This window comes from Athene cunicularia (genome assembly GCF_003259725.1).
Source record: "Athene cunicularia isolate RWA chromosome 3 unlocalized genomic scaffold, athCun1 chr3_part1, whole genome shotgun sequence".
NCBI classification, from domain to species: Eukaryota; Metazoa; Chordata; class Aves; order Strigiformes; family Strigidae; genus Athene; species Athene cunicularia.
The window spans coordinates 31,857,836-31,883,038 of record NW_020799097.1 but is presented as its reverse complement, the minus strand read 5'-3'; the positions used below and the strand labels follow the sequence as shown (position 1 = coordinate 31,883,038).

At 37.9% G+C, this 25,203-nt stretch overlaps 1 protein-coding gene across 8 annotated transcripts in view; it reads right to left on the bottom strand.

Annotated features, from left to right (window-relative positions):
• Positions 1 to 25,203, bottom strand: part of COL19A1 (collagen type XIX alpha 1 chain) — a 205,037-nt gene that overhangs the window by 174,849 nt on the left and 4,985 nt on the right. For 7 of the 8 annotated variants that reach the window (XM_026846123.1, XM_026846122.1, XM_026846121.1 and 4 more), the window contains exons 5-7: positions 24,127 to 24,256; positions 15,269 to 15,343; positions 14,674 to 14,773 (exon numbers count right to left, since the gene is read on the bottom strand). In XM_026846123.1, the coding sequence (XP_026701924.1) occupies positions 14,674 to 14,773; positions 15,269 to 15,343; positions 24,127 to 24,220 (269 nt within the window). In that variant the 5' untranslated portion in view covers positions 24,221 to 24,256. Of the gene's footprint in view, positions 1 to 14,673; positions 14,774 to 15,268; positions 15,344 to 24,126; positions 24,257 to 25,079; positions 25,190 to 25,203 lie in introns of those variants that run through there. The other variant, XM_026846125.1, reaches the window with a different exon arrangement.

The following is a 25,203-nucleotide window of genomic DNA, read 5'->3' as shown; positions in this document are numbered from 1 at the left end:
CCATCCCCATTTTTCTAATAGGTTTCTACTCTTGTGATTCACTGCAGGGAAGAAACCTCCCTGAACACATGCAAACATGGTTTTATTCTCCAGCATGAACATCCCAGAAATCTTCAGTGCTCTTCCTTACTCAGAGCCACACTAATAAATCGATTGCCTCTATAAGGAAACTTATTCAGGGTCTGACATATTCCTCACAAGAAATCCACAAAAACTGAACAAAATTTTCTCTTTGGAGATTAATGGCAGAATCCAGAGAAGTGTAATGATCTGTCTGTTTCTTCAGTGATTGTCTCCTAAGTTAATGCGCTTAAAAGAATGGAAGATATTTAAGTTGTCTTCAAGTCATTCAAGAGTTGTAACAAGCTTTTTGTCATGTTTACATAATCTCTCAAGGACATTTTGCTGTGCTAAATGTTCTAAAACCCAATTGTGCTACTCTTTTTTTTTTTTTTTTTTTTTTTTTTTTTTTTTTTTTTTTTTTTTCCTCCAAGTGTGGCACCATCAAGACAAGAGGATGTGAACTTAAATACTTTCAAAGGAACTTTACATACTTCTTTTAACATCTACCCATGTCTTTATTTAGACATTTTATGAGCTGCTCTATAACTCACATGGTCCTCCTAGTTTGCTCCCAGAAATGGAACAAAGAAAACAGGTCTAGTTATTAGTCTGTTATTTGGCAGTCTCTGAAGTCAATGAGATATTAAATTCTTATGCTAAATACGATTATCTACACTGGAATGGAGTTATTTGGCTGATCAAGAAACCCTCTGAAGATATTAGAGGAAAAATAATTACAGTAACCCCTGAAAGTCAACTGGCAGCAAAAATTGCTCTGCATGCATTTTCACATGCTTCCTACCCTGAAGCAAGATCTATGGTACAGTGCTAATTATTTGTAGATGTCAGTGACTGCTGTTGTCTGGAAAAGCAAAGAAAATGCAGACTACAATAGAGGATTTGTCTATTGGAGACCATGATCATTCAGTTTGAAGACAGAGGATGCTCTTCATACTTGGAAAGGAGGGAGGAAATTAGGAATTATATTTTTTTTTTCTTGGCCTATATATGCATATAATCTTTCTAAAGAAGGAAGAAATCTAAGCATCCATCTCTCCTTGGAGGTTTTTACAGCCAATTTACCAGCACTGTACAGACACTTGTACAGGTATCTAGAGGTGCTAGCTGATTCCAGGAACAGAATGGTCATTTTAGTTTGGTACACAGGAGGGCTAGTCAGCTCCAGCAGAGCTGCATGCTGAGAGACTCACACCACTCCTACTTCTCACGCTGGTCTTGTGAGAGTTACCTTCTGTATTTCTGGATGACATTGTGCTACTCAGCCTAAATGTATTGTCTCCTTAGAACCCTCAATTTCTTCCTGTTTAGTCTCCCTTCACCCCCACCCCAAGCTTTTGGTAGCTTTTTACAATGAGTCAATGGAACAAGTGCTAGGAAAGTGAACTGTTGATTAAACTTGGAACAGGCTCCCCTTTTCCTTCCCTGGTTCATTCTGCCAGGTCCTAGACAACCCTGGCTGATGGTAAAAGGCAAACCATCTTGCAGGCCAGGATCCCTCGTAGAAAATGCTGAATGCTCACAGTGAATATAAGAGCATGGCTGGCAGTGGAAAGGGAGAGCTAGAAGGACTGCTGTATGGAGTGCAGCTGAACCAAACTAAGGGATGCTTTTTTCCTCACCTCCTCAAATAATCGCCTGGATATGTATAGTCTCCTCCTCTTCAGCATTCAGGACTGCCTATAAATAAATTAATTCCAGGCTAAAGTCACAAGCAGGCCAAACCAAGAAGTGCTTGAGAAAAAAGCACAGGCAACACTGAAGGTACTACAGCCTACAACACTGTTATAGATGTATATATCTACCCATCTTGGTTCCAGCTGATCCCCCCCCAAAAAAGAAGGTGTAAGTGGTAAAGATTAAGTTACCAACAGAAGAGATTAGAGTAGGAAAGAAGGTTAATGATACCAGATATCAAGGTCTGACCTGAAATAAGTACCTCTGTCAGCTGCAAGAGTGAAGCTACAGAGAGAGAACATGCTTTTGCTTTAACACCCCCTACACACAGCATAACTAATCTATGAATATTTAAGTCTGGTGTTCTGCTTACAATTTGAAGGATAATTAGATAAATAAAGTGCTCTTTTACAGTTTGTAAAAACTGCTAATGTTCATGGGTTCTATGTGAATGATTACGGAAAAGATCAAAAAATTAATTTGTATCACATAAAAGACTTAATAGCATTTTCAGAAACTGGAAATTATCACTTTTCTGAAGTCTCAGGACTTAGAAATGAGTTGTCTAACTAAAATTAAGGTTTTTTTTAAAAAAAAAGTGTCCATACATCTTAGCCTGCATCTCTCACTTCCTGTAATAATGAGATTTTTGGTAAATAAAAGATTAAATGGGGTTAAAATATATCAAGCTCAAAAATACCAACACTGCATTGCTATCTGCTAAGTCATAACTGTGTTTAACAGGATGGGCCAAGGACCTGTGACATGCTCACTCTGTTACTATCAGACCCAGCTGGGAAATAGCAAGGTATTCCCTTTAAAGAGCTGGAAGAGAAACCAAAAAAGCTTGGAAAGAGAGATGGGGGTCTTGCATTAGGCCCAAGACAGAGGTGTGGCAAGTAAGCTTCAAGCAGTGGTAGCTTCAGATAAGTTAGTGAACATTTTATTTACATTTTACCTAAGCTTCACATCAAAAGAACCCACTGAACCCAACTTGAAAGAACACAGAACATTACCAGGAATTCTTCTCAGGCTGTGGAAACAGGTCAGATGCCTTATACAAACAAGGACACTTGATATGCTGGGAATTTACAAATTTTTCTCAAAACAGTGAGGTCTCCCCAGTACAAAAAACTTTGCACTAAAACTATAAAACAACTAGCAGAACTAGAATGAACAATGACCTTATTTTTCAACAGTAAGGCTGAGACCAAAATCTTTACTGCTGATGAAAATTCTAAGAACATGGTATTAACAACTACAAACCTCAGGCTAGCAGATGAAGTGTGAAGAGTTATGACAGTAAAGAAAGTATCACTAATATCACCAGTATTTTGCATTGTATAAAATTGTAACATTTAAGCATACAATGAGATGCAAGAAATGTTTCAGAAGTTCTAAAAAGGAAATATTTTGTTCCCTCACCATCCTATAACAAAACCAGCATTTTGATGAATTTGTTCTTACCCTTTAAATTCTTTGACAATGAAATCAAGTACCCAATATTATAGGAATCTATATTCTTAAGGGAGAAAATTTGTTAAGAGTATAATCTATAATAGAATCCCAGAATGGCTGAGGTTGTAAGAGACCTCTGGAGATCACCTGGTCCAACTCAGGCAGGGCCACCTAGGGCCAGCTGGATAGCAGTACACATTTACTTGTGTATGACAACAAAATCAATCCAACATAAGCTGTTTAAAGAGATTACATTTATGTGCAATAACAAAAGTTAGGATGCTGTAAAAGAAATGTTATCTTGGGCGTAATATGAATTCATATTAGTAGTGTTAACTGGTCCTTAAAGAGAGCAGTGAAGCAAGGCTGTGTTATAACTCTTCAGTCTTTCAAGAACTCCAACCAGTTAATGAGTCATGACTTTCCTTTCCATGAAATCATACCAGTTATCTTGAATCACAAAGTGTTTTTTTAGTGCTCCTAACACTTTCATAACAAACCAATCTTAAGCTTATGTAATTTCCTGGTAGCATAGCATATCTGTCTCCATATACTAAGAGTAATACAATCATTTATCACTTCCTAAATTTAAAGAAAGTCCTGCAGAAAGGAAAGTAATCTATAAAAAATAAATTGTTTCGATGTCTGTGCTTATTTTTGAGTAAACAAAGGTGTCTGATGGCCTTTCCTGCATCTGACATTTTCAGACATTCAAGTCATCATATATAGTTTCATTACTGAATTATCGCTACAACTTATTTTCTATATTTGGTGTGGTACATTTTCTTCTCATGTCTCTGTCCATATGATTATTCTTACTATATCACATATTATCCACAGTTCATATAGGAATGAAACGTCCTATGTTAAACATTCTCAATTCTCAGTGACTTAATTTCACAGATCTTTTAAAAAAAACAAGAGTCCTGCACTAGGAGACTCCCATCCCAAAACACCTCATTTTCAAGTAACAACTTTACCTTTAAAATGAGTGAGCGTTATCTACTAATTCTGTATAAGTCAGCTGCTAGACGTTAATACTGAACAATGGCAATAATTAATGCTGCAATAGCACGTTATGTACTTCAAAGTAAGCATATCCAGCATGGAGGGTCCTGAGTGCAAGAACTGGAGCTGGAAGCGTACTTCTTTCTCCCAAGTCTCTGCAAACAGTTCCTGTTATTGCATGTGCTCCTGGTGAATACTATTACCTTTTTAGTTTAGTTTCACAGATTAATTTAAATGTGCAGTCATCTAGCATTCTAAACTGCTCACTTAGAGACAGATCTGGTAAAATAAAAAGTCAGGTGCGTGGAGTCACAGCATCTTGATGATGCTGTGTTGTTATTCCTCAGGTATAGTCCAAAGTAAACCTCACCATCCTATGCATTCAACAGTATTTGAGCAATCAACACTGCTCACTCCAGTTATGAACATAGATGTTGCTTACTAAACTCTCAGCAGAGTTCACAGAGAAAACTGAGTAAAAGAGATAAATCAAAGTTTATCAAGGTCTTCAACATTAACATTGCCAATACAGGTGTAGCAATAAGCAGTGCCCTAATCCCTAAATTAAAAGATATATCCCTCTTCATGTGACAATTAAAAGTCTATTGCCATATTAGGAACTATGAATGAGTTATTCAAGGCCTGTATTGTCATGCTCAATCCCAGAGTAATTTTAGGATTTTTAATAGAATTCTGAGATTCTGCAACTAGTCACATTGACTAAATCCAAAAATAACATGATCTCTTGCAGATGGTTCTGTTGATACACCAATATCTGCATATCAGGACTTTGTTTCTATAGACTACAGACTGTTGTTCATGTTCAAGTTTATTAAATCATTCCAACTTTTGAATTGAGTTTGTGACATGACAAAAATTCACTTGAGACAAGGCTGCAATCAGCAAACTGTACAGTTATGACTGAAATCAAGTTAATACCCAGACCTCCAAGTGAAAAATCTAGAGCATGGATTGTATTGTTGATGCAAAATTAAAAAGTATTTTAAAAAATTGGGCAATTTCTCTCAATAAATGAAAATTTTTCATGGCATGATGATAAACTGCAAAGAGCTAAGCCCACAGAGAAATGCTAGAGGCCAAAAATCTTTCACAACCAACTGACAATAAATGAAAATCAGTGTAATGAAAAAAGCACCAGGCAGTTTCACTCTGAGAGAGCCCATGAACTATTTTTAGATAGAAAAACTAAAAACTCAGAGGCAAGGTGGGGGAAGGGAATGATATCTCTATGACATCTTTAAACAACAAAGTCCCAGTGTAGACACAGATGTATCAGCACAAACTTCTTTTTGTAGGTACAAGTTTAGTTAAGAGGAGAAACGCCTTAAAGTGTAGCTAATCCAAACTACATTTCACAAAGGGTTAAATCACTAAAGCCCAAAAAAAAAAAAAAAAAAAAATTAAATCTGATTTATTACAGGTTTGTTTTTTTCCCCCCTCTGCTGATAAATGACTTCTGAAGCACATGATACCACTGCTTCAGCTGGAAAAATAATATGCATTTTACAAAGACACTTGAATCCTCTCAGCACAGTCAGCAAAACTGATAAATGATCTTTCAATATCTAATTTTATACTACAACATATGGGGGCTACAATCTATCCTCAGCTGTATGCATTATATCTAGTACATTTCACTGAATTCTGTATGGTTCAATGTAGCGTTCCTGTATATACCCATATTTACTCTGGATTTCTAAGAAATTTCAACTGTATTAATTTTGCAACTGCATTTTTGTTCTAAGACTATGCTGTCTAGTGTTTTTATCAAATACAGGTCTTGTTACCTTAGATCTGTATCCTGCTTATTGATTTATGGTACTATCTTGTACTCACTTTTGGGGGACATTATCTCTAAAAATAATGGCCAAGAAAAACCAAGACAACATTACAGAGATTTTAAAAGTCAGCATGTTTGGCAGGGAGTAAGAGATGTATAAACTTTTGTGAAAGTTCTCCACAGTCCGGCACCACTTAAGGATCTCTTCAGCTAACATACCGGTAAAATGAACAACCTATGGTACAATCTGTGTCCAATATTTTGAACAAGGGCCATAGGGAAGCAATGCAGTTAAACTGCTTGTGCTGAATCTAGAAATCTAATCACACAATAAGTTTGTTTAGCAATTGCCGTATCTATGACAGTCTATGTTTTAAGTTTTGCTATCTCATCCAATAACAAAACTGAAAAACAGTTTTGACATGCATACTGGATGAAAATAAACCCAAATTCTATATAGGAGTATATAGCAAAAATGAAATTGCTTAGATATTGCAGATGCCATTGTTTTAATCAGAACAACTTAACTGTTTTCCACAGGGCAGGTTAAACCATTAAACTGAAGGTGCCATTTCAGGGTTCTCTTAAGCTAACGGCAGGCTGCCCCCCACCCCAGCAGCACATTCTTGCTACTTCCACACTGTGACTGCAGGAGATCACACACAGCCACAGGGATCAGCTGCCAGCCTCACTGACCAAAGAGGCTGATGCTGATGTGCAAGAAGGGGGATGAGGCTGAGAGCTGTAGAGGAGTGCTGTGAAGGTGAACTCCTAATATTATTTTCTTCCAAATAATAGTCTTGGCTAGACAGATTTCTCCCTTAAAACAGAGGCAACAGGAAAAAATAACATTAATCTGAACTGAAATACCTGTATTTCAAATTAAGGAAAGCTTTTTAAGTAAGGAGAGTAGACTGCCTTTACTATTTGTTCACCCAGTTCTTCCACGATTTACATATTGCCTGCCTTAAGTTTCATTCTGAACCCTGAGGCGCAGGGGGGATCCACACACACACTGCTCGTCTCCTGCACACTCTGTGGAGCAGTGCCCTTAAAGTACACATCTCCCAAAAGCTTCTTCCCTTTATCTGCAAATGCTTTGTGGCACGAACAACACTGCTGAGGAAAAAAAGGAATAGAACAAGTCCGCTTCATCCAACAATGTCTTACCAATTCAGCTGCTACGATGCTGCCACACTAAGTGCTCTACTGTTGGGGGAACACACTACAGATCAAAGAATTCAGATTTGCTACAGTCAGTGGCATAATAAAAATAGTTTTCCTGCTCTCTGTTTCTTCACAGTCTGCTTTTGATGTAAGTACTATACATCTTTATATATACTCTTCCCCTCTGCCACTTCTTTGTCATTACTATTCTTTCCTAATTCTTTCTACATAGTAAATTGCATGTTAACTTATAGGACAATTCAAGCCCATTATAGCAATTAAAATCCACTAATGCCTGAATTTTAAATTTTATTAAAAGATTTTCATGTATTTCCTGTAAATGGTCAGTTAGAAACAAGCCCAAATATACAGAAAAAGACATTAACATTCATTCTTTAAATGAAGTATTGTCCTATCATTTTTCATGGTAAGAGGCCCCAGTTTTCTCCTTAGTTATGAAACAAAAATGGTATTTACATGGTAGGTACAACTCCAATTTGCTCTTTCAACCATAATCCCTGTATTATCCTTCTTTTTAAATTATAAAATGCAGCACATTTTCAAATTTCTGGAAATAAACACAAAGTACATAATTGAAGTACCTTTCAACCAGAATCAGATAAAGAGAGATTGTATCACTGCAGCTTCTGATCCACTACTTTGAAAGACCTGTAGAAAGCATCAGGATTTTTACTAAATTCAGGCTCTCATACTCAGGAAGCAAATTCCAGAGACAAGGCCCTTTTCTTGCAAATACCCTGCAACCAAAATACCAGACATTTCAGTCTTAGCACACTGGGCTCCAACAGCTGAAATGACCTCAAATAAATACACGATATAGGAAGGGAGAGGTGATTTCTTACAAAACTATCTAATATTTTAATAGACCAAAGGCTAGCAGGACTTTGTGTAAGCACACATAAAAGCTCATTAACAGAACTGTAACTACTGCCTCCAAACGGGTGGCACCTCATGGCCATTTTCAGTAATGTTTTATAAGTTTTCAGTGAAATCTTTTGGAAACTGGTGATTTTCACATCTATCCATTCTATACTGTATTTAAGAAACAGGTATACTACTGCTTAATATATACCTTAATAATATTTTTTAAGATGACTGCTGAACCTGACTTCACTGCCCAAAACATATGACGTGCAAAACTAATAAAAAATCATACCCATGTGGACATTTGCTGACAGCTGAAGTCATATGCAAGGAACATGGTATTTAATTGGTGAAGAAAGAAGACTCAGGAGATACAACCAGATAACATACAGCAAAATAAACAGCTGCAAAGCCACCCAGAGCTAGGTGCCTTTGGGGAGCAAAGCTAGCTATGCTAGCCATGAAAAGGCTTCTAAGGATGAGCACAGAAACTGCCTTGGTTGATGTTAGCTATGCTCTAAGGAAATAAAATTCCCTATGTGTTTTTTTGAGATGAAAAAGGTCAGCATTAAAACCAAACAAAAATGCCACATAAATATTCTTTCATCATCGATTTCTGGGTTTAGCGGAAAGAATCCTCCAGCCTGGAATATACTGGCAGAAGTGGGAACAGTATTTCTCATCCAGTAACTAGACATCACAAGGAGATGAAACATTTTCTCTGAAATATGGCCCAAGCCACAGCCACAGCTCTTCTGGCAGCAGTGAGTGACAACATCGTTGATGGAGCTTAGTAGTCCAAATACAGTCAAAATCCAAGCTCTTTTGCAGTATCTTACACCAAAAGGGGAAGAATTCCTAAAAAAGTTGTGAGAGTAATCCCAACTGCTGTAACTCTGAGATCATTTAACAGCCAGCTACAGTAATCTCCTCAGTAAATTAATATGGTTTGTCAAGCCAAACAAACTACAAAAAAAGAAAGCCATGACAGTGCCATTAAGATTTGCTAATCATAAACATCCATTTCAAAAACATTCTGAAACTCTGTCAAAATCAATTTACTATATTGGCACAGTCAGAGGAGAAAATAATGGCCCACCAGCAATCCAGCAACATGAGAATGAGGAACAACTGACATCTGATGCATCTTTAGAGAAGGACAGTGAAATTATTTCATCCTAGTACTATTTACTCTAAGGCAACTTTAGAATAAAGATTAGCTGAAAAGGCTTCATGTCCAGAAGTACTGAATACCGTTGGCACATCTAAAGGAGTTGTTATCAGCACAGAGCCCTGTGCTGCTTTTGTCATCAAGCTGTGTGCCAAACTGAAATACACTGCATAGGCTGTACGTGTTAAACTCTAGAGAACAAAATATGACTCCATAATATAATTATTGAAATAAAATCAAAACATTATACAATTACTATTATTATGACTATATAATTAGATTGTCTGCATAACAATATTTTACTGTTAATTTCTTCAGGATTCAAAGGCTGTTAATACTACCTTACTCAGGAATAACTTCTATTAATGTCCACAGAATCACAAAATCATGCAGGTTGTAAAAGACACTTGGGATCATCGAGTCCAACCATCAGTCCGACTCTACAAAGTTCTCCCCTACACCGTATCCCCCAACATCTCATCCAAATGACCCTTAAACACATCCAGGGATGGTGACTCCACCACCTCCCTGGGCAGCCTGTTCCACTGTCTGAACACTCTTTCTGTGAAAAACTTTTTCCTAACATCCAGTCTCAACCTCCCCTGTTGCAGTTTAAAGCCGTTCCCCCTTGTTCTGTCACTGATCACCCGTGAGAAGAGACCAGCACCAACCTCTCTAAAATGTCCTTTCAAGTACTTGTAGAGAGTGATGAGGTCTCCCCTTAGCTTACTACTTCTCAAACTGACCTATCCCAGCTCCTTCAATCTCTCCTCATAGGATTTGTTCTCCAGGCCCTTCACCAGCTTTGTTGCCCTCCTCTGCACTCGCTCCAGCACCTCGATATCTCTCTCGTATTGAGGTGCCCAAAACTGGACACAATACTCCAGGTGTGGCCTCACCAGAGCAGAGTACAGGGGGACTGTCACCTCCCTACTTCTGCTGGTCACACTATGGCTGATACAAGCCAGGATGCCGTTGGCTTTCTTGGCCACCTGGGCACACTGCTGGCTCATGTTCAGCTGCTTGTCCATTAGAAACCCCAGATCTCTTCCAGACAGCTCTCCAGCCACACCTCCCCAAGCCTGTAGCCATGCATGGGGCTGTTGTGGCCCAAGTGCAGGACCTGGCACTTGGCCTTGTTGAAGCTCATCCCGTTAACGTTGGCCCACGGATCCAATCTATCCAAGTCTCTCTGTAGAGCCTCCCCATCCTCCTGCAGATCGACACTCCTGCTTAACTTGGTGTCATCTGTGAACTTACTGATGATACACTCTATGTCCTTATCAAGATCGTCAATAAAGATGTTAAACAGAAATGGTCCCAACACCCAGCCCTGAGGAACACCACTTGTGACCGGCCACCAGCTGGATTTAGCTCCATTGACCACCACTCTCTGGGACCATCCAGCCAGCCAGGGCTTGACCCAGCAGACCGTTCCCTCATCCAGGCCATGAGCAGCCAGGTTTTTTTATGAGAATTTCATGGAGAACCGTGTCAAATGCTTTTTAAAAATCCAGGTAGACAACATCCACAGCTTTTCCCTCATACAACAGTTGGGTCATCTTGTCACAGAAGATCAAGTTTGTCAGGCAGGACCTGCCTTTCATAAACCCATGCTGACTGGGCCTGATCCCCTGGTTGTCCATTATATGACTTTTAATGGCACTCGAGATGACCTGCTCCATGACCTTCCCTGGCACCGAGGTCAGACTGACAGGTCTGTAGTTTCCTGGATCCTCCTTTCTGCCTCATTTGTAGATGGGTGTCACATTTGCCACCCTCCAGTCCAATGGGACCTTCCTAGTTAGCCATGATTTCAGGTAAATCATGGACAGTGGCTTGGCAAGCACATCTGCCAACTCTTCCAGCACCCTTGGGTGTAACCCATCGGTCCCACGGACTTGTGTGCATCCAAGTGGTGTAGCAGGTCTCTGACCACCTCCTCTTCAACTGTGCTGACCTCAGTCTGCTTCCCCTCCCCATCTCCCAGCTCACGAGGCTGGGTGTCCAGGGAACAGCCAGTTTCACTGCTAAAGACTGAGGCAAAGTAGGATAAGAATTGCAGCAAGTAACTCAAAATACTTTAATTTAAAAATTACCCTTTAATCCTTAAAATATTATTAGGATTAATATTTAATAATCATTTACATGAAGCATAAGAAAAGCTATCCATCTCCTATCATAAGACAACATACATAGAGAAATCCCTCACAAAAAAAAGATGAAGAGATATAGCTAAAACTGAACATAAATAGTCATAATTGATTTCCCAAGCTGACACTGCATTGTAAATTATTTACAACATATAAATAGGTGCAACACTACTCCAGGTCCATTGAAAAAAACCAAAATGGCATCACACAAGAAAAATGGCACAGCATAGCTTTCTATCACCCACACTACAACTGAATGAATGAAATGCAAGAGGAGATGTGCCAGGTTACTTGATACTTGCTAGTCAGCTTAATCAGATACTCTCAGTTTCCTGCAGGATGGATAACAAACACTGTTCTGCTTACTGCACACCACGTCTACCAAAATATTTTCTGAGGCAGAAAGATCCTAAAACCCCCTGTGCATCTAATAAAGCAAGGGGTCTGCAATCAGAGTCTGACATAATGTTAAAGGAGACTTAAATAAAAATAATAAATTACAAGGTATTGTATATAGATAACTGAGATAAAGTAAATTACAAGGTTATGATGACAGATACCTGGGTCCCTGACTATCCTTCATTGTAACCCTGCCATATCAAAACTTTGTGCTGCTGACTGCCCTCTTCCCTTATTTTTAAAAGAACAGGTCAGAAGGTCAGAAGAGTATCAAAAACATTTTAAACAAATGATTTTTAAAAATCTTGCCTGAAGTGTTATTCCAACAAGAGAAAACTATTATATATTCAACATATTGAATAAAAAAGTAAACTCTGTTCTTAATTATGACATGGATTTCTCCAAAGAGAGAAAAGCATGAGCAAGAAAAAAGCATGAGCAAGACTATTGCCATAAATAACTAGATTTAGTGGAAATTCTGCAATGCTTCAATGTTATTGAAAATACTTTCAACCTTTTTTTATTCAGGAAGATATATGTAAGAGGTATTACTTCCACAACAAGCTCACTGAAAAGCTTATCTTGTATCTTATTAGCATCAATAAGGTGATACTCATTTTCAGCCTAACTATATTCATACATTCTATTAATAATCACCTCAGTTGCATCACCCAGCTAAAGTCTTCATCCACTAGATACATATATATTTTTGGAGAAACTGGAACATTTTCTCTTTAGTTTTTTTTTAATGAGGATACACAGAAGAAAACAACAGAGAGGGAAAGGAATGTGAGAAGCAAGAGAGCATTAAAGCCAAATCACCTGCTTTCCAGGTTCACCCTTTACCAAAATTCTTTATCACCTGACGCAGTTTCACTGAAAATTACAAAACACAAGCCATTTTTGTCTCAGTCATCCTCCCTTCAAAACAAATAAAATACACAAAAAATCTACTAGATTGTTCTCACTCCATTAAAAAAAAAATTATTTTGTCTTTCTCAAGTATTCTCCTTGCAACTGCTAAGAGTTAAGGCTTTGCTAAGTCACAGCTATCAGCCATGACATGAATTCCCTATTTTCACTGCCTTCACTAATAAACCATTTAAAAAAGAAGCAAATAAAGCACAGACATTAGTGTTCAGGCCTAAAAAAAGCTAGGGAAAAAGCTTTACATTCTTCAATCTCAACATGACCTGTCAGACCCCCTCCAAAACCATCAAATTCTTAGAAATCAATCAATCCTTTCACATAATGAATTTTCCTTCAAAGTAATATAAATTTCAAGTAATTCACCCTTTTCCAATTTCTAGATCCTCTCAGTCCATTTTTGCTATTGATTTTCTTACAGTTTCATAACATAGGAAGTCCGTTTGCAATATGCACACAAAGCACTACTTAGCTTCTTATTCCTAAATAAAAATTACCCAACTTTTTTTTTTTTTTTTTTATTGCCTTAATTGTCTGCTCTTCTATGGTCTCATGTTTTCCTCAAATTCCCATCCATTGGAAAAAAAAAATATATATCTGTAAAACCTGAAAAATTAATAATGGATTAAAAAACACGTTTTCTTACTGACAAACCTTCAAAATATTTTACTAAAAAAATGTATAGGTGGTACCTAATTTTACCTGTTCCTCTTCTAAAGACAATCTTGATAATACTGGGAAAGTTCTACTAAATTTAGGGCAGTCTGTGTCAAGTAATTTTATCTAGTTATTTTTCCTTCAATAGCTAATGTCCAAGGTATTTTAAAAAATACAGCAATTTGTTGAATTACACAAGCATAAAAATTTAGGATTTACAGTATTTAATACCTCAGAAAAACTCAGAATCTATCAAGTAATCTAGAATATTTAGGTCCTATTTCTTTAATAATTCTCCTCTCTCACAGATCACTTTGTTTTGTATCTGAGTGCCTCCAATTCCTCTCTTCTCCCCCACCCCTGGCTCACACTACCCACAGCCCCTCTTTGCTCTGCCCAGGATCCAAGCAAGGACAAGTCTGAGCGCTGGGTGTATTCTTTCCTAGGCAAGCTGGAGCCAGCCCTCTTGCAACAGAGAATACCCAACCTGAAGACATGGGAGTACAGTTGCTTCCCTCATCATCACAGGAACATGCTGTACAGAAACCACAGTCCCATGACTTGGAGCACATCTCAACCAAGAAGCTCTGAGATGATCCTCTCTCTCTCTCCACTGAGCATGGGGAACTTGAAACTACATTCCTAACTGCTTCTTGCCATTTCCTTGTCCCTGTGCAAACTGAAGTCCATACAATCCCATTCTGCCTTACTCTCTTTCACCTTCCTTTTGATTTTTCATGCAGTCTCTGCCTTTCATCCCACCCTCTGTCAGAATAGGATGCTTCCTAGTATCTACACTGAGTATCTACAATGCTGTTGCTGCCCAAAGGCAAGATGCCAATCCCACTGGAAAAAAAAAAAAAAGTGTTTAAGGAAATGGTGACTCTCTTTTTAATCCTGACTACAGTAATGAGAGAGAGGAAAGCCAGCTTCACCAAGGGAAAATTAACATAATACTTCTTGTCATACCATGAAGGTTTTTTGTTTCCTTCATTTTATAAATATTTATGTATAAATAGTAGAGTTTTCAGTAGCAGAATCACGATTTTAGAAAAAATGTACTCGCAAATAACTTTCTACCTAGATACTTCCAGATTCCAGAAGAAACGCACACTTGAATCAAAATGTTTCCTGAAGAAAAAACTGTTACAGATGAAAACGCCTGAAAACAGACATAGTTGCCTTTCTGTGGCATCCTTTAGATACGTGGCTCAGCGTTTCAGTTCATTAGTTGCATTTAGTCTGAGCTCTGCCTTTTGAAGACAGACTGAAAGTAGTATCTTACTTACTTCGTGTCTCTGACGAGAGGTGCACTCCCCAGTTTAAAACAGATTTTTTCCCCTCCACAAGTTGTTTGCCTCAAAGAAAAGCTTTCTGCCAGATCAAACCCTGTGAAATAGGACACAATGATTTTAGTTTAATGGAATCTAAAAAATGGAACTAAATACTGACTGTAGTATGCTTGGTGACTTTCTAGACTACAGGCTTACAAGCTATTTTGATAACCAGTACTTTAAGTCAGAGAAACTCACAGTATTCACTTTATAGACAGAGAAACTATCAGTGCAAAATTCACTCAGTAGATGACTTTGCAACCTGAGAAATCTATTTGCTATTTCCTTTTACCATCTGAACTGATAAGAATGAAGGATGTTTAGGAAAAGCAACAGAAATTAGTATCGTTGCAGAACTTGAACCAATACTTTCTAAGAACAACATGTTCTGATCTTAACTCCACTGTCCTAAAAACAACTACAGCTTCTGGAGCGTGGGGGTGGCCTTTCAGTTCAGTCCTTTCAGTTCTAAAGCCACTTACAGTCAGATTATGATTACATCCACTACTAGCCAATTAATTTAGATATCCATATTAACACAATCATTTACCTGAAACACCAAGACTGTCTCTGTTGATTTGTTTGAGATGATGAACAACTGTTTTCATTACAGGACACACAGCACCTTCAAGAGAATACAGTTTAGTATCTATCATCAAAGTCTATCAAACAAAAATGAATCAGAGCAAACTATCATGACAGTGATAGTAATATTAACAGAAATGATTGGTTCTGTTTATTTAGGCTATGAAAAACAGAAATTACAAAATCTAAGTACGGTAATGATATTTCAGATTTCATACTATGCTTCTAATAATATAACCAGATACAAATTTTATCACATTTTAATTCAGATGTTTATTATTAAAGATCACATGAACAATAAAACCAGAAGAAAAGCTCTTTCAACCTACAACACTGTATAAAGCAATAACATCTGTTCTAAGGGGTTTTTTTGTATTTCTGGATATATTATTAGAAACTATCTTTTCCCCCCATAAATGAACATGAATTCTTGATTACCATGACAATAATCTATTGCTAATTCAGTGAACAGTAACTTCAAAATGTGGATTAACAAGGATATATTCATATCATATAATAAACAATGTAAGCAATATTAAAATTTTGAAAATAATGGTTGAAAATTAAGCAGCTTTACAAGGGATTAAGTCTGAACCAAAGTATTTAGGTAAACAAGCAGAATGTTCTATAATCTGAAGCATGGTAAATTCTAAGGTTAAATATAACTGAACACGTAGATCAGACACTGTTTTATTAATATGCAGTACCTATCTTGCATAACATCTTTTTTTTTCTTTTTTTTTTCCTGTATATACACAGGAATACACACTTCTAAGAAGCAAATGCAGAGAAATGTCATTTTTGTGCATGGGTCAAAAATAGGACTCTCTGCTCAACAAACTTTGCAAATAGCCCTCCTAAACCCTAATAAAACTATCAAACAGATGACAAGCAGGATTTGGCCCATGCGCTTCTCAAGCACAGAGCTCCCTGTTGAGCTGACGCCACTAGAAAGATAGCCAACGTACATCTGAAGCTGCTGAACAGTGAAGGTTGAGGGGCTTTCTGAAGTGTCAGTTCAATGAAGAATTTAAGGAGGAATATCCTACCACTAACCCGGAAATCATCTATATTTAACGAGTTCCAACAGCATCCAGACTGAAAGTTGGCATTCAAAACAGCTGTAGTTATAATCTTAATGCATGTGAAATCTGTCATTCTGTAGTAACGCAGAAATCATATTATCCTTCAGAAGTCTTAAATTCTATTAAATGTGTTACAGTATTTGATTTGATACAGGATTAAGAATGGCTAATTGGAAATAACCAGTAGAAGTGAAACTAAATTATATAATACAAAGACACACTTCCTGACTACGTAGTTAATTAAAGCTATGTCAATTGCTTGAAGAACAGACCAGGTGGAAGATATTTTGTCTTAAAATTCATCCAGTTCCCATGTCCTTTATGTCTAAATTGCAATCTACAATTACAAGTAACATCAATCATACATTAATTTATTTCTAAGGGTCTAAGAGAATATTCTTTCTTTCCTTTATACATATATACATAAATATGTATATACAAGCATTTACCTATACATATAAATATAAAAGTTTCATGACAAGTAAGATGAAACCTATGCATTAAAAACACTGTAAATTCCTGTTCCCCAGAAAAGACACAGAACTGTAAAGAATATTCATGTTGAAATCTCTGAAACTGAAATGAAATCTTTCATCATTCTTGGTTTGCAGGGAGTTTTATGTAGTGTGAAAAGCATTCACTGGAATTACATACTAACATAGCAATTCCAATACACTATTTGATACACACACACACACACACACACACACACACACACACACATATTATGGGACAGAAACAGGATCACCTTAGATAACCTTTAATCTACAAACCTCAGCCTTCAATAATTTATACAGATTATTAGACTACAGACTTTTATCTATAGCCATTCTAAAGCAATGCATGTGGTTATGGGAGATTTACACAAGTATAGCTATAAGAAGTATGCTGATGTAAGGGAATCCTGTTATGGCTGAAGCTGAAATAGCATGTCACACACACACACTGACAAGCATTCTTCTTAAATCTACGTGTTTTCTAACCAAGGAGCTTTTTAAAATATATATATTTATAAAAACTGTGGGACAGATTCCCTTTTTGGTTAAATTACTTTACAGTACTTGTAATAAGAACAGCCAGATATTACTTACTGTTGATTTTATGTTGAACTGCTGTAGTAAGCTCTAGAGAACATGGGACACAACTGTGCTTTTTTTTTTTTTTTTCCAAGATTAACTGACATGAGGGCTGAGCGGCAAAAGACTAGGGAATTTTAGCTTATTGCCCCCAGCCACTTTCTCACAAGTCCAAATAAAGACTCAAGCCTTAATTTCTCTGTTATCCAGATGATAGCAACGATTCCTCACATGCCACAGACTGGACTGCGGACCTATTTTTATCAGTGGCATAACAGTTACAGCAATTTAAGTGTTACTTACTTGTTTGTGTTTCATATCCCCAGAAGAACTGAAAGGGTTATGATGAATCTTCTTCTATATCATGCTGCTGATGCACTCCTTTAGCCCACTTTTATTTTTACCAGAGAGCTAAGGCAAAACTCTAAAATACTAAAACCAAAACCTCTCCATATCAAGACTGACAACTTCCATTGCTGTAGATTGATGAAAATTCTTTCTACAGTTACAGTTTGTACAGTCTAAAAGTTAGCCTCTTCCAAGATTTTTAGTACTGCTGTCAGATCTTTAAATTTTCTTTGGCCTGAGACAAAACAGACAGTTTACCCATTCATCCTGTGGGTAGCCGAATTACAAGATTTACATGAAGAATTCAGGAAAGAAAAAGAACAAGATAAACTCTTACTGCTAATTCAGGCATGGAAACCATGCACCTTCAAGCCCTGTTGGAATACATTACTATAAAACTAATGAAGCGGTAAAAAAAGAATGAGCTTACATTTATATGTTAGATTGCTCTGCATGTGATAAAAATGGGTCTGTCTGGATTGAAGTAAATTCATATTAAAATGGTGATGTCAAAGCTCAAGTTAACATACCTATAAATGAGATCACCTATCCATAGGACAAATTCCAGACCTTAATCTTTAGGAATCAATGAGCTCTTCGTAGGAGCTGACTATTATAAAATCAACCTAATGATTTTGAAAATATATATTTATGCAGAAATATCACAGATCTCTGATCTTCTGTCTCTCCAATAAGATGCTAGTAAGAATAATTTTTGTTTTCTAATACCATTATGAAAAAAAAAAAAAAAGAAAGCATTGCATCTAGACATATCTGCTGCAACATGCAATGGCATGTTCTGAATTCCTGGGATGATCAGGGCACCTGTTGAAGCACACTGCAGCTTCCATCTAGGCCCCATGCCCAGTTTTCCTTTCTGTGCAAACAAGGACAGAAGAGACTCTGGTGCATGCTGCAGTCTCACTCTTACAGACATCTCTTGTGTGCACTTCCTGACTGGGAACTGTAGTTTCCAGTAAGCACTCTTGGCTCCTCCAGATCAAGTGTAACCTGTAATGGCTAGATTCACTTTACAAGTACTTATGTGCTACTTTATAATTAAAATTTATGTTCAGGTTAAATTTTCAGCTGCCATCTAACACAACCAATGTGCACATTGCAAGGGCACTGAAGTTTCCATCAGTAACCATGACCAGCCAAACCAATGTGGCCAAACAGCAAAGACCCACCTAACATATACCCACATCTTATGTTGGACTCAAGTTTCAGGCAGAAACCCCTATCAGCTAGGATTTGTCTCACACTCATACTGGATCAGGCTTCATAAATATACAGACATAGGAAACTTCTTCAGAGCGTACAACATACCTGCAAGTGTCAGCAATGACATCCAATGAGTCTACCTCAAAGCTATTTGTACTGAAGATAAGCAGGTATTTGTATTGAAGATAAGCACACACAGCTGACCTGCTTTCAAATAGGGTCAAGAATTCGTACTTCCAACATAACTGTGGCCTCATTTATAGAGGTACCAGAAAATCAGACATGATATTTTTGTCTTCCTTTTTCACTTTGTAAGCCACATTATATTACATTAAAATAAATGTGTTAATTGAGACAAAGGTGGGAAGAGGAATGAAGGAGGCTGAATCTACAACTTTGTTGATACAGGAAAGAAGTCAACTCCAAGTCTGGTGACTATTTTGATGGTTATGGAAATAACATAACAGCTATGACAGGTGGGCGGGATTAAGAAATACCTATCAATGGAGTATAAGTATTAGGATGTTCATGCTAGACCCTGAAGAACTGGATTCTCCCACGAGGAAGAGTAGGTAACGAAAAAAAGGACTTCATATTATTCAAGACAGCTAGCATGGCTTCACCAAGGGCACCTGTTGTCTGACCAACCTAGAGGCCTTCTATGATGCAGTGACTACATCAGGGGACAAAGGAAGAGCTACAGATGTCATCTATCTATGGACTTCTATAAGGCCCTGACACAGTCCCCCAAAACATCATTCTCTAAATTGAAGAGATATGGATTTGATGGATGGACTGTTGGAATCTGTTAGATGGCTACATACAGAGAGTAGTGGTCAACAGCTGTGTCCAGATGGAGATCAGTGATGAGTAGTGTCTCTCAGGGGTCCATACTGGGACCAGTACTGTTTAACATGTTCACTAATGACACAGACAGTGGGATCGTATGCACCCTCAGAAAATTTGCAGCTAACACCAAGCTGAATGGTACAATTGACAGGCCTAAGGGACAAGATGCCATCCAGATGGACATAGACAAGCTCAAGAACTCAAGAAGTAGGCCCATGTAAACCTTATATGAGGTTCAACAAGGTCAAGTGCAAGGTCGTGCACCTGGATCCCCCCAGCATCAATACAGGCTGGGGGATGAAAAGACTGAGCGCAGTCCTGGAGAGGTAGACTTGGGGGTACTGGTGGATGAAAATCTGGGCATGAGCCAGTAACGTGCACTCACAGCCCAGAAAGCCAACCGTGTCCTGGGTTGCATCAAAAGAAGTGTGGCCAGCAGACCAAGGGGGGTGATTCTGCCCCTCTACTCTGCTCTGGCGAGTCCCACCTGGAGTACTGTGTCCAGCTCTGGAGCCCTCAGCACAGAAAAGACATGGACTTGTTGAGTGGGTCCAGAGGAGAGTCACAAAAATGATCAGAGTGCTGGAACACCTCTCCTATGAGGACAAGCTGAGAGAGCTGGAGTTGTTCAGCCTGGTGAGGAGAAAGCTCTGGGGAGACCATATAGCAGCCTTCCATACTTAAAGGGGACTTATAAGAAAGACAGGAACAAACTCTTTAGTAGGGCCTGTTGCAACAGGATGAGTAATGGTTTTAAATTAAGAGAGGGTAGAGTTAGACTAGATATAAGGAAGAAATTTTTTACAAAGGGGGTGCTGAAACTGGCACAGGTTGCCCAGAGACATGGTAGATGCCCCATCCCTGAAACACTCAAGGCCACATTGAACAGGGCTTTGAGCAACTTGATCTAGTTGAAGGTGTCCCTGCTCCCTGCAGGGGAGTTAGATAATCCTTGGAGGTCCCTTCCAAGCCAAACTATTCTGTGATTCTATGATATCCCAGGTGAATATCTTGGTTGTAGGAGTTGATGCTTGTTTCTTTCTCTACCTTTCAAAAAAAAAAAAAAAAAAAAAAAAAAAAAAAAAAAAAAAAAAAAAAAAAAAAAGCAGCTGATCTAGTTTACAGGTTTCACACTAGGAGAATGTGCGTAGCTGCGAATGTTCCCCTTTGTGGTCTGTGATCTCTCTTATATACTACTTACGAGCTGAAGTGGTTTTCCACAGTGTGCAGATTTTCATGAACAACATTCTTACAGAAACCTAAAGCTCCTTATTGACTGCCCAAGAAGACTTGGTATTTAACAAGTTAAGGAATCCAAGGGTGGCAGGGTCGCTTAAACAGGGCAATGTTAACAACAGTTTGTGGATCCAACCTTAAATATCAGAATACTAAGATTATGATATTCAGAATATTAAGACTACAAATACCTTGTGTATGAGTTACTGTAAAGCCATTACCTTGATTTTGAGAAGTATCTAGCCATGCTGAAACATGAAAACCAAAAAGCTGAACTGATTTGCATACTTGAAACTCACTGTATTTGGGTTAAAGTGCCTATCTAAAATTATGATCTAGAGCCAATACTTTTCACAATACATTCCATGTCAAAAGGCAATGGAAATTCACCATGCCTGTCAGTCCCAGGACTTTGTTTATACTACATTTTTTATGGGTTAGCAAGTGACTTTGAAAAGCAGTAAATGTAAAAGAAAGTTGGAAAAGGAGCAATGATCTGGGAATGAGACAAAGTATTAATATTTTTAATAAGCAGCATTCAGGAATAATCAGAACTTCATGTGTCACTGCAGAAAGAGCTCATGTCCATGTTCCAAAACCAAATGTTCCCAACAATAAAAAAATGTAAGTTGACAACATGAAAAAATATTCTTGAAGTCAGATGAAAACCATGATTGTGGAGAACTCCTGAACCCCCACCCTCAGATTTACTATATTCTTCCATTAGAAGTGAGTGCTTCCTTCTGATGAATGGTTGGCACATCAAACTTCTGGACAAGTGAGAGTCAAAATAAATGCTTGATGTGAATCTAATAGTTACTGGCACCCATTCAGAGCCTAAGGAGGACTGCTCTGAGAAGAGCATACTCTGTCACTCTCTAACATTCTTTTCCAATATTGGTATTCATTTATTACAATATTGACCCAATGAGTAAGTCCCAAAGTATATTCAGAATGCCAGCTCAGAAAGCTCTCCCCTACATATGCAAAGTTAATCCTTTCTCTTGCACAAGCAATTGCCTTCCCCTAACACACTTCTTCCCCCTGCCTACCCTTCAAACTAGCTTTAATTTATACTTTTCCCTGCATTTGAAGACCATTCCTTTAGACTCAAATAGATCAGGTGAGAAATTTCAGGATGTAAGTGTAATAATCCAAGATCATATCTAAATGGGCTTTGCCGGAAAAGCTTTCATACTGGCACAGTGAGAAATAAATGCTATGCATATGTTGTTGAAGGAAGAAAACCGAAAGGAATGCCTAGGCAAATCCTGAAGGACAGATGCTGATACAAACAGAACTGGTAAATGGAAGACAACAAATGACTGAGAAAGAGACAGTTAATAACAGAAATTGGGAGGGAAAAAAAAAAAAAAAAAAAGAGATAATTTCTCTTTTTTTCTCTCTCGAAGTGAGAACATTTTCATTTTGTAACAGATTAATCTGCACAGAAATTATTAAACTAGTATGAGACAACTTTGCAACTTTGTTTGCAGGGTCCGTTCTTTCTCAGCTCCTGCTTTCTGGTCTATAACTTGTATTTCTCTTTTGGACAGTAACCATCCCCTCAGTCTCTAGAAGAATCTCTTTGCTGTTATCAACTTGAGGCTTCACTCTGAGCCTATTCCCTGCTGTCGGCAGAGCTGCTCAAGCTGGCAGCTATCTACTTGTTATTCCTCACCATCTGTCTGTATCACCTCAAGCTGCAGAAGCCTCTCGCAACTGCATACCATCAGTAATTCTCAGGAGAGGTTCAATCTCTCCTCTTCTTCCCAGTGGTTCAATCTGACCCATATTTGATCCATTTGTGGCAATCAGGTTAAGGAAAACTGCAGCCTCCCTGCAGGCTGCCTAGCCACAAACTTGTAACAGAACGTAACGTACAGGTCAGATACACCCTTCATTAGCAGTTCAGTGTATCTGTCATCTTCTATGACTGGTTCTCCTTTTACTACATCTTTTCATTAGGAAAAAAAAAAAAATCCTGGCATTTTGTTTTAAAATTTTTCAAGTTTCCATTTATTCACTGCTATTATAAGGGAACCTCCTTTTGCACTCACACCCTTTTAGCACTTTTAAAACTTCCCTTCTACCATCCAGCAGCTAGCAACAACAGAGAAGACAACCTATTTTGCTTCTTTCAAACAGCTGAAGAGAATGATTGCACAGCTATGATGTAGGGTCACTCTCTCATGGGGGTTAAGAAGAATTCATTTAGTAGAGCATTTAGCCTTGCTGCTCTACAAATATAAGGCAAAAAAGTCTTTGACTAATAACTGTAGGAAAATTCTAGAAAGATAAGGTATGTGTTGAGGCTGAGCAGTTCTACAAAACTGACAATTCCTTATCCTACAAGCACACGTGCTGTGCCTTTAAGACAGAATTTACCATACTGGAGAGTCAATGTAGAGTTTAAGTGAGATAGCTAGATAACGTGTGGACAGCAAGAGAACGGAGAAAACAGGCAAGTATGAGAAAAGTTGCAGAAGGCAGGTAACAGCTTTTAAGTTAATCAATATCACTATGTTCCTTTCCCGTGGCTTCTTAGCCATAAGATTTTGTCTAACTCTGCATCTGTGAAACATACGACCTGGTCTGGGGTTTAAGTTTAGGTGAGGTTAACATGAGCATTAGGTTGCTGAGGTCAGTATGATCACTGATCTGCTATAATAAAGCCACATGATTTTGTTCACACAAGTTTTGTAAGCTCACATTTAGAATCTCATTTTGCATGGTAGGTTGAAAACGTACAAAACAAACTCCTAGGAACTACAGCTGCTTCCAAACATGAAACCTCAAAGCACAGGAAACAGAAAGGCTGCTCTGGAACTGCTTCAAACTTAAGATGTTTTTTTTTAAAAAGAGAGATTAAAAAAATCTTGCATAATTTTATTTGCTCATACTGCTTATTTTCCATGTACTGTCATTATTTGTTCAAATTTGTTCAGAACTGAGATTTACATCTGTGATTTATGGTCTGTGATGGGCAAGAAAATTGGAAGTACCTGTCTGGTCACTGACAGCCACAGAAGTAGAAACAGGAAGGAGGAGGAAGACTGCCATACAAAGCCAGACTATGCAGGATCCAATGTACTTCATCTCCCCCTGGACACATGTGAACAATCAGCTACAAATCTGAAACAGAAAACAATCATATTCAGAACAACCTTTACTTACTCTTTTTCCCCTCACCCCATCAGAAAAAATACAAACAAGAATTTCTTAACGGTGAAGAGGAAGTCACTAGTCAAACGCAGAGTGTATCATTTATCTGTTTTAAGAAGATACAAAAACAGACTTACGTAAATTTAGAAATAAGTGACAAATACACTCCTTGAGTTTTTTATTAAACTCAGAAGTAACATGTTAGAAATATTAACTCGGAGATATTAGTTGCAAAGGCACTGAATTTCCATTTCATTAGTAAGGACCAATTTTAGTTTTTCCCAAATTTTAAATATATTTGTTAAACTGTTTGGTGAGACAACACTGCCGGTGTCACAACACTGCCAGAGATTGCCAGTCATCAAATTGAACAAGGACAATGTGGAATTGTTTAACTGCAAAATAAACCAGAATACGCTATTTTGCTGCCTTGCAAAGGATACAAGTGCCTGTACTGAGTTTATAGTTTAAACCTCACAAAAATGATGTCTGGTTTCAACAAATCTTTTGTGCTCTAAAGACAGTATTGGCTTTTCTTCTAAACCAACTGCAATGTAGATACACGTGAGTTTAATGAAACACAGAAAATGACAAATATTTTCCTAATCACATTTTCTGTAAGAAAAACAAATCGCACGCCTAAGATGCAATTTTAATAATTATTTTCTCAAGGCATCTTATCCATGGTCGTAACTATTCTGTCAGTCACATGCACTGACAGCCACTACACCCTCATTAACTTTTCCAGCCTCCCCAGCAGCAGCGACGTGAATACATGTTCAAATAACATTACCATTTAATTTCCTGCACCTGCTTGACAAGCAGGCATCAGTAATTCACTAGACCTGCCGCTCCAGAGGTCTCGTTTTCTGAAGGGCTCTCACCAAGCAGAGCACTAATGCCGCCTCCGCACCTCC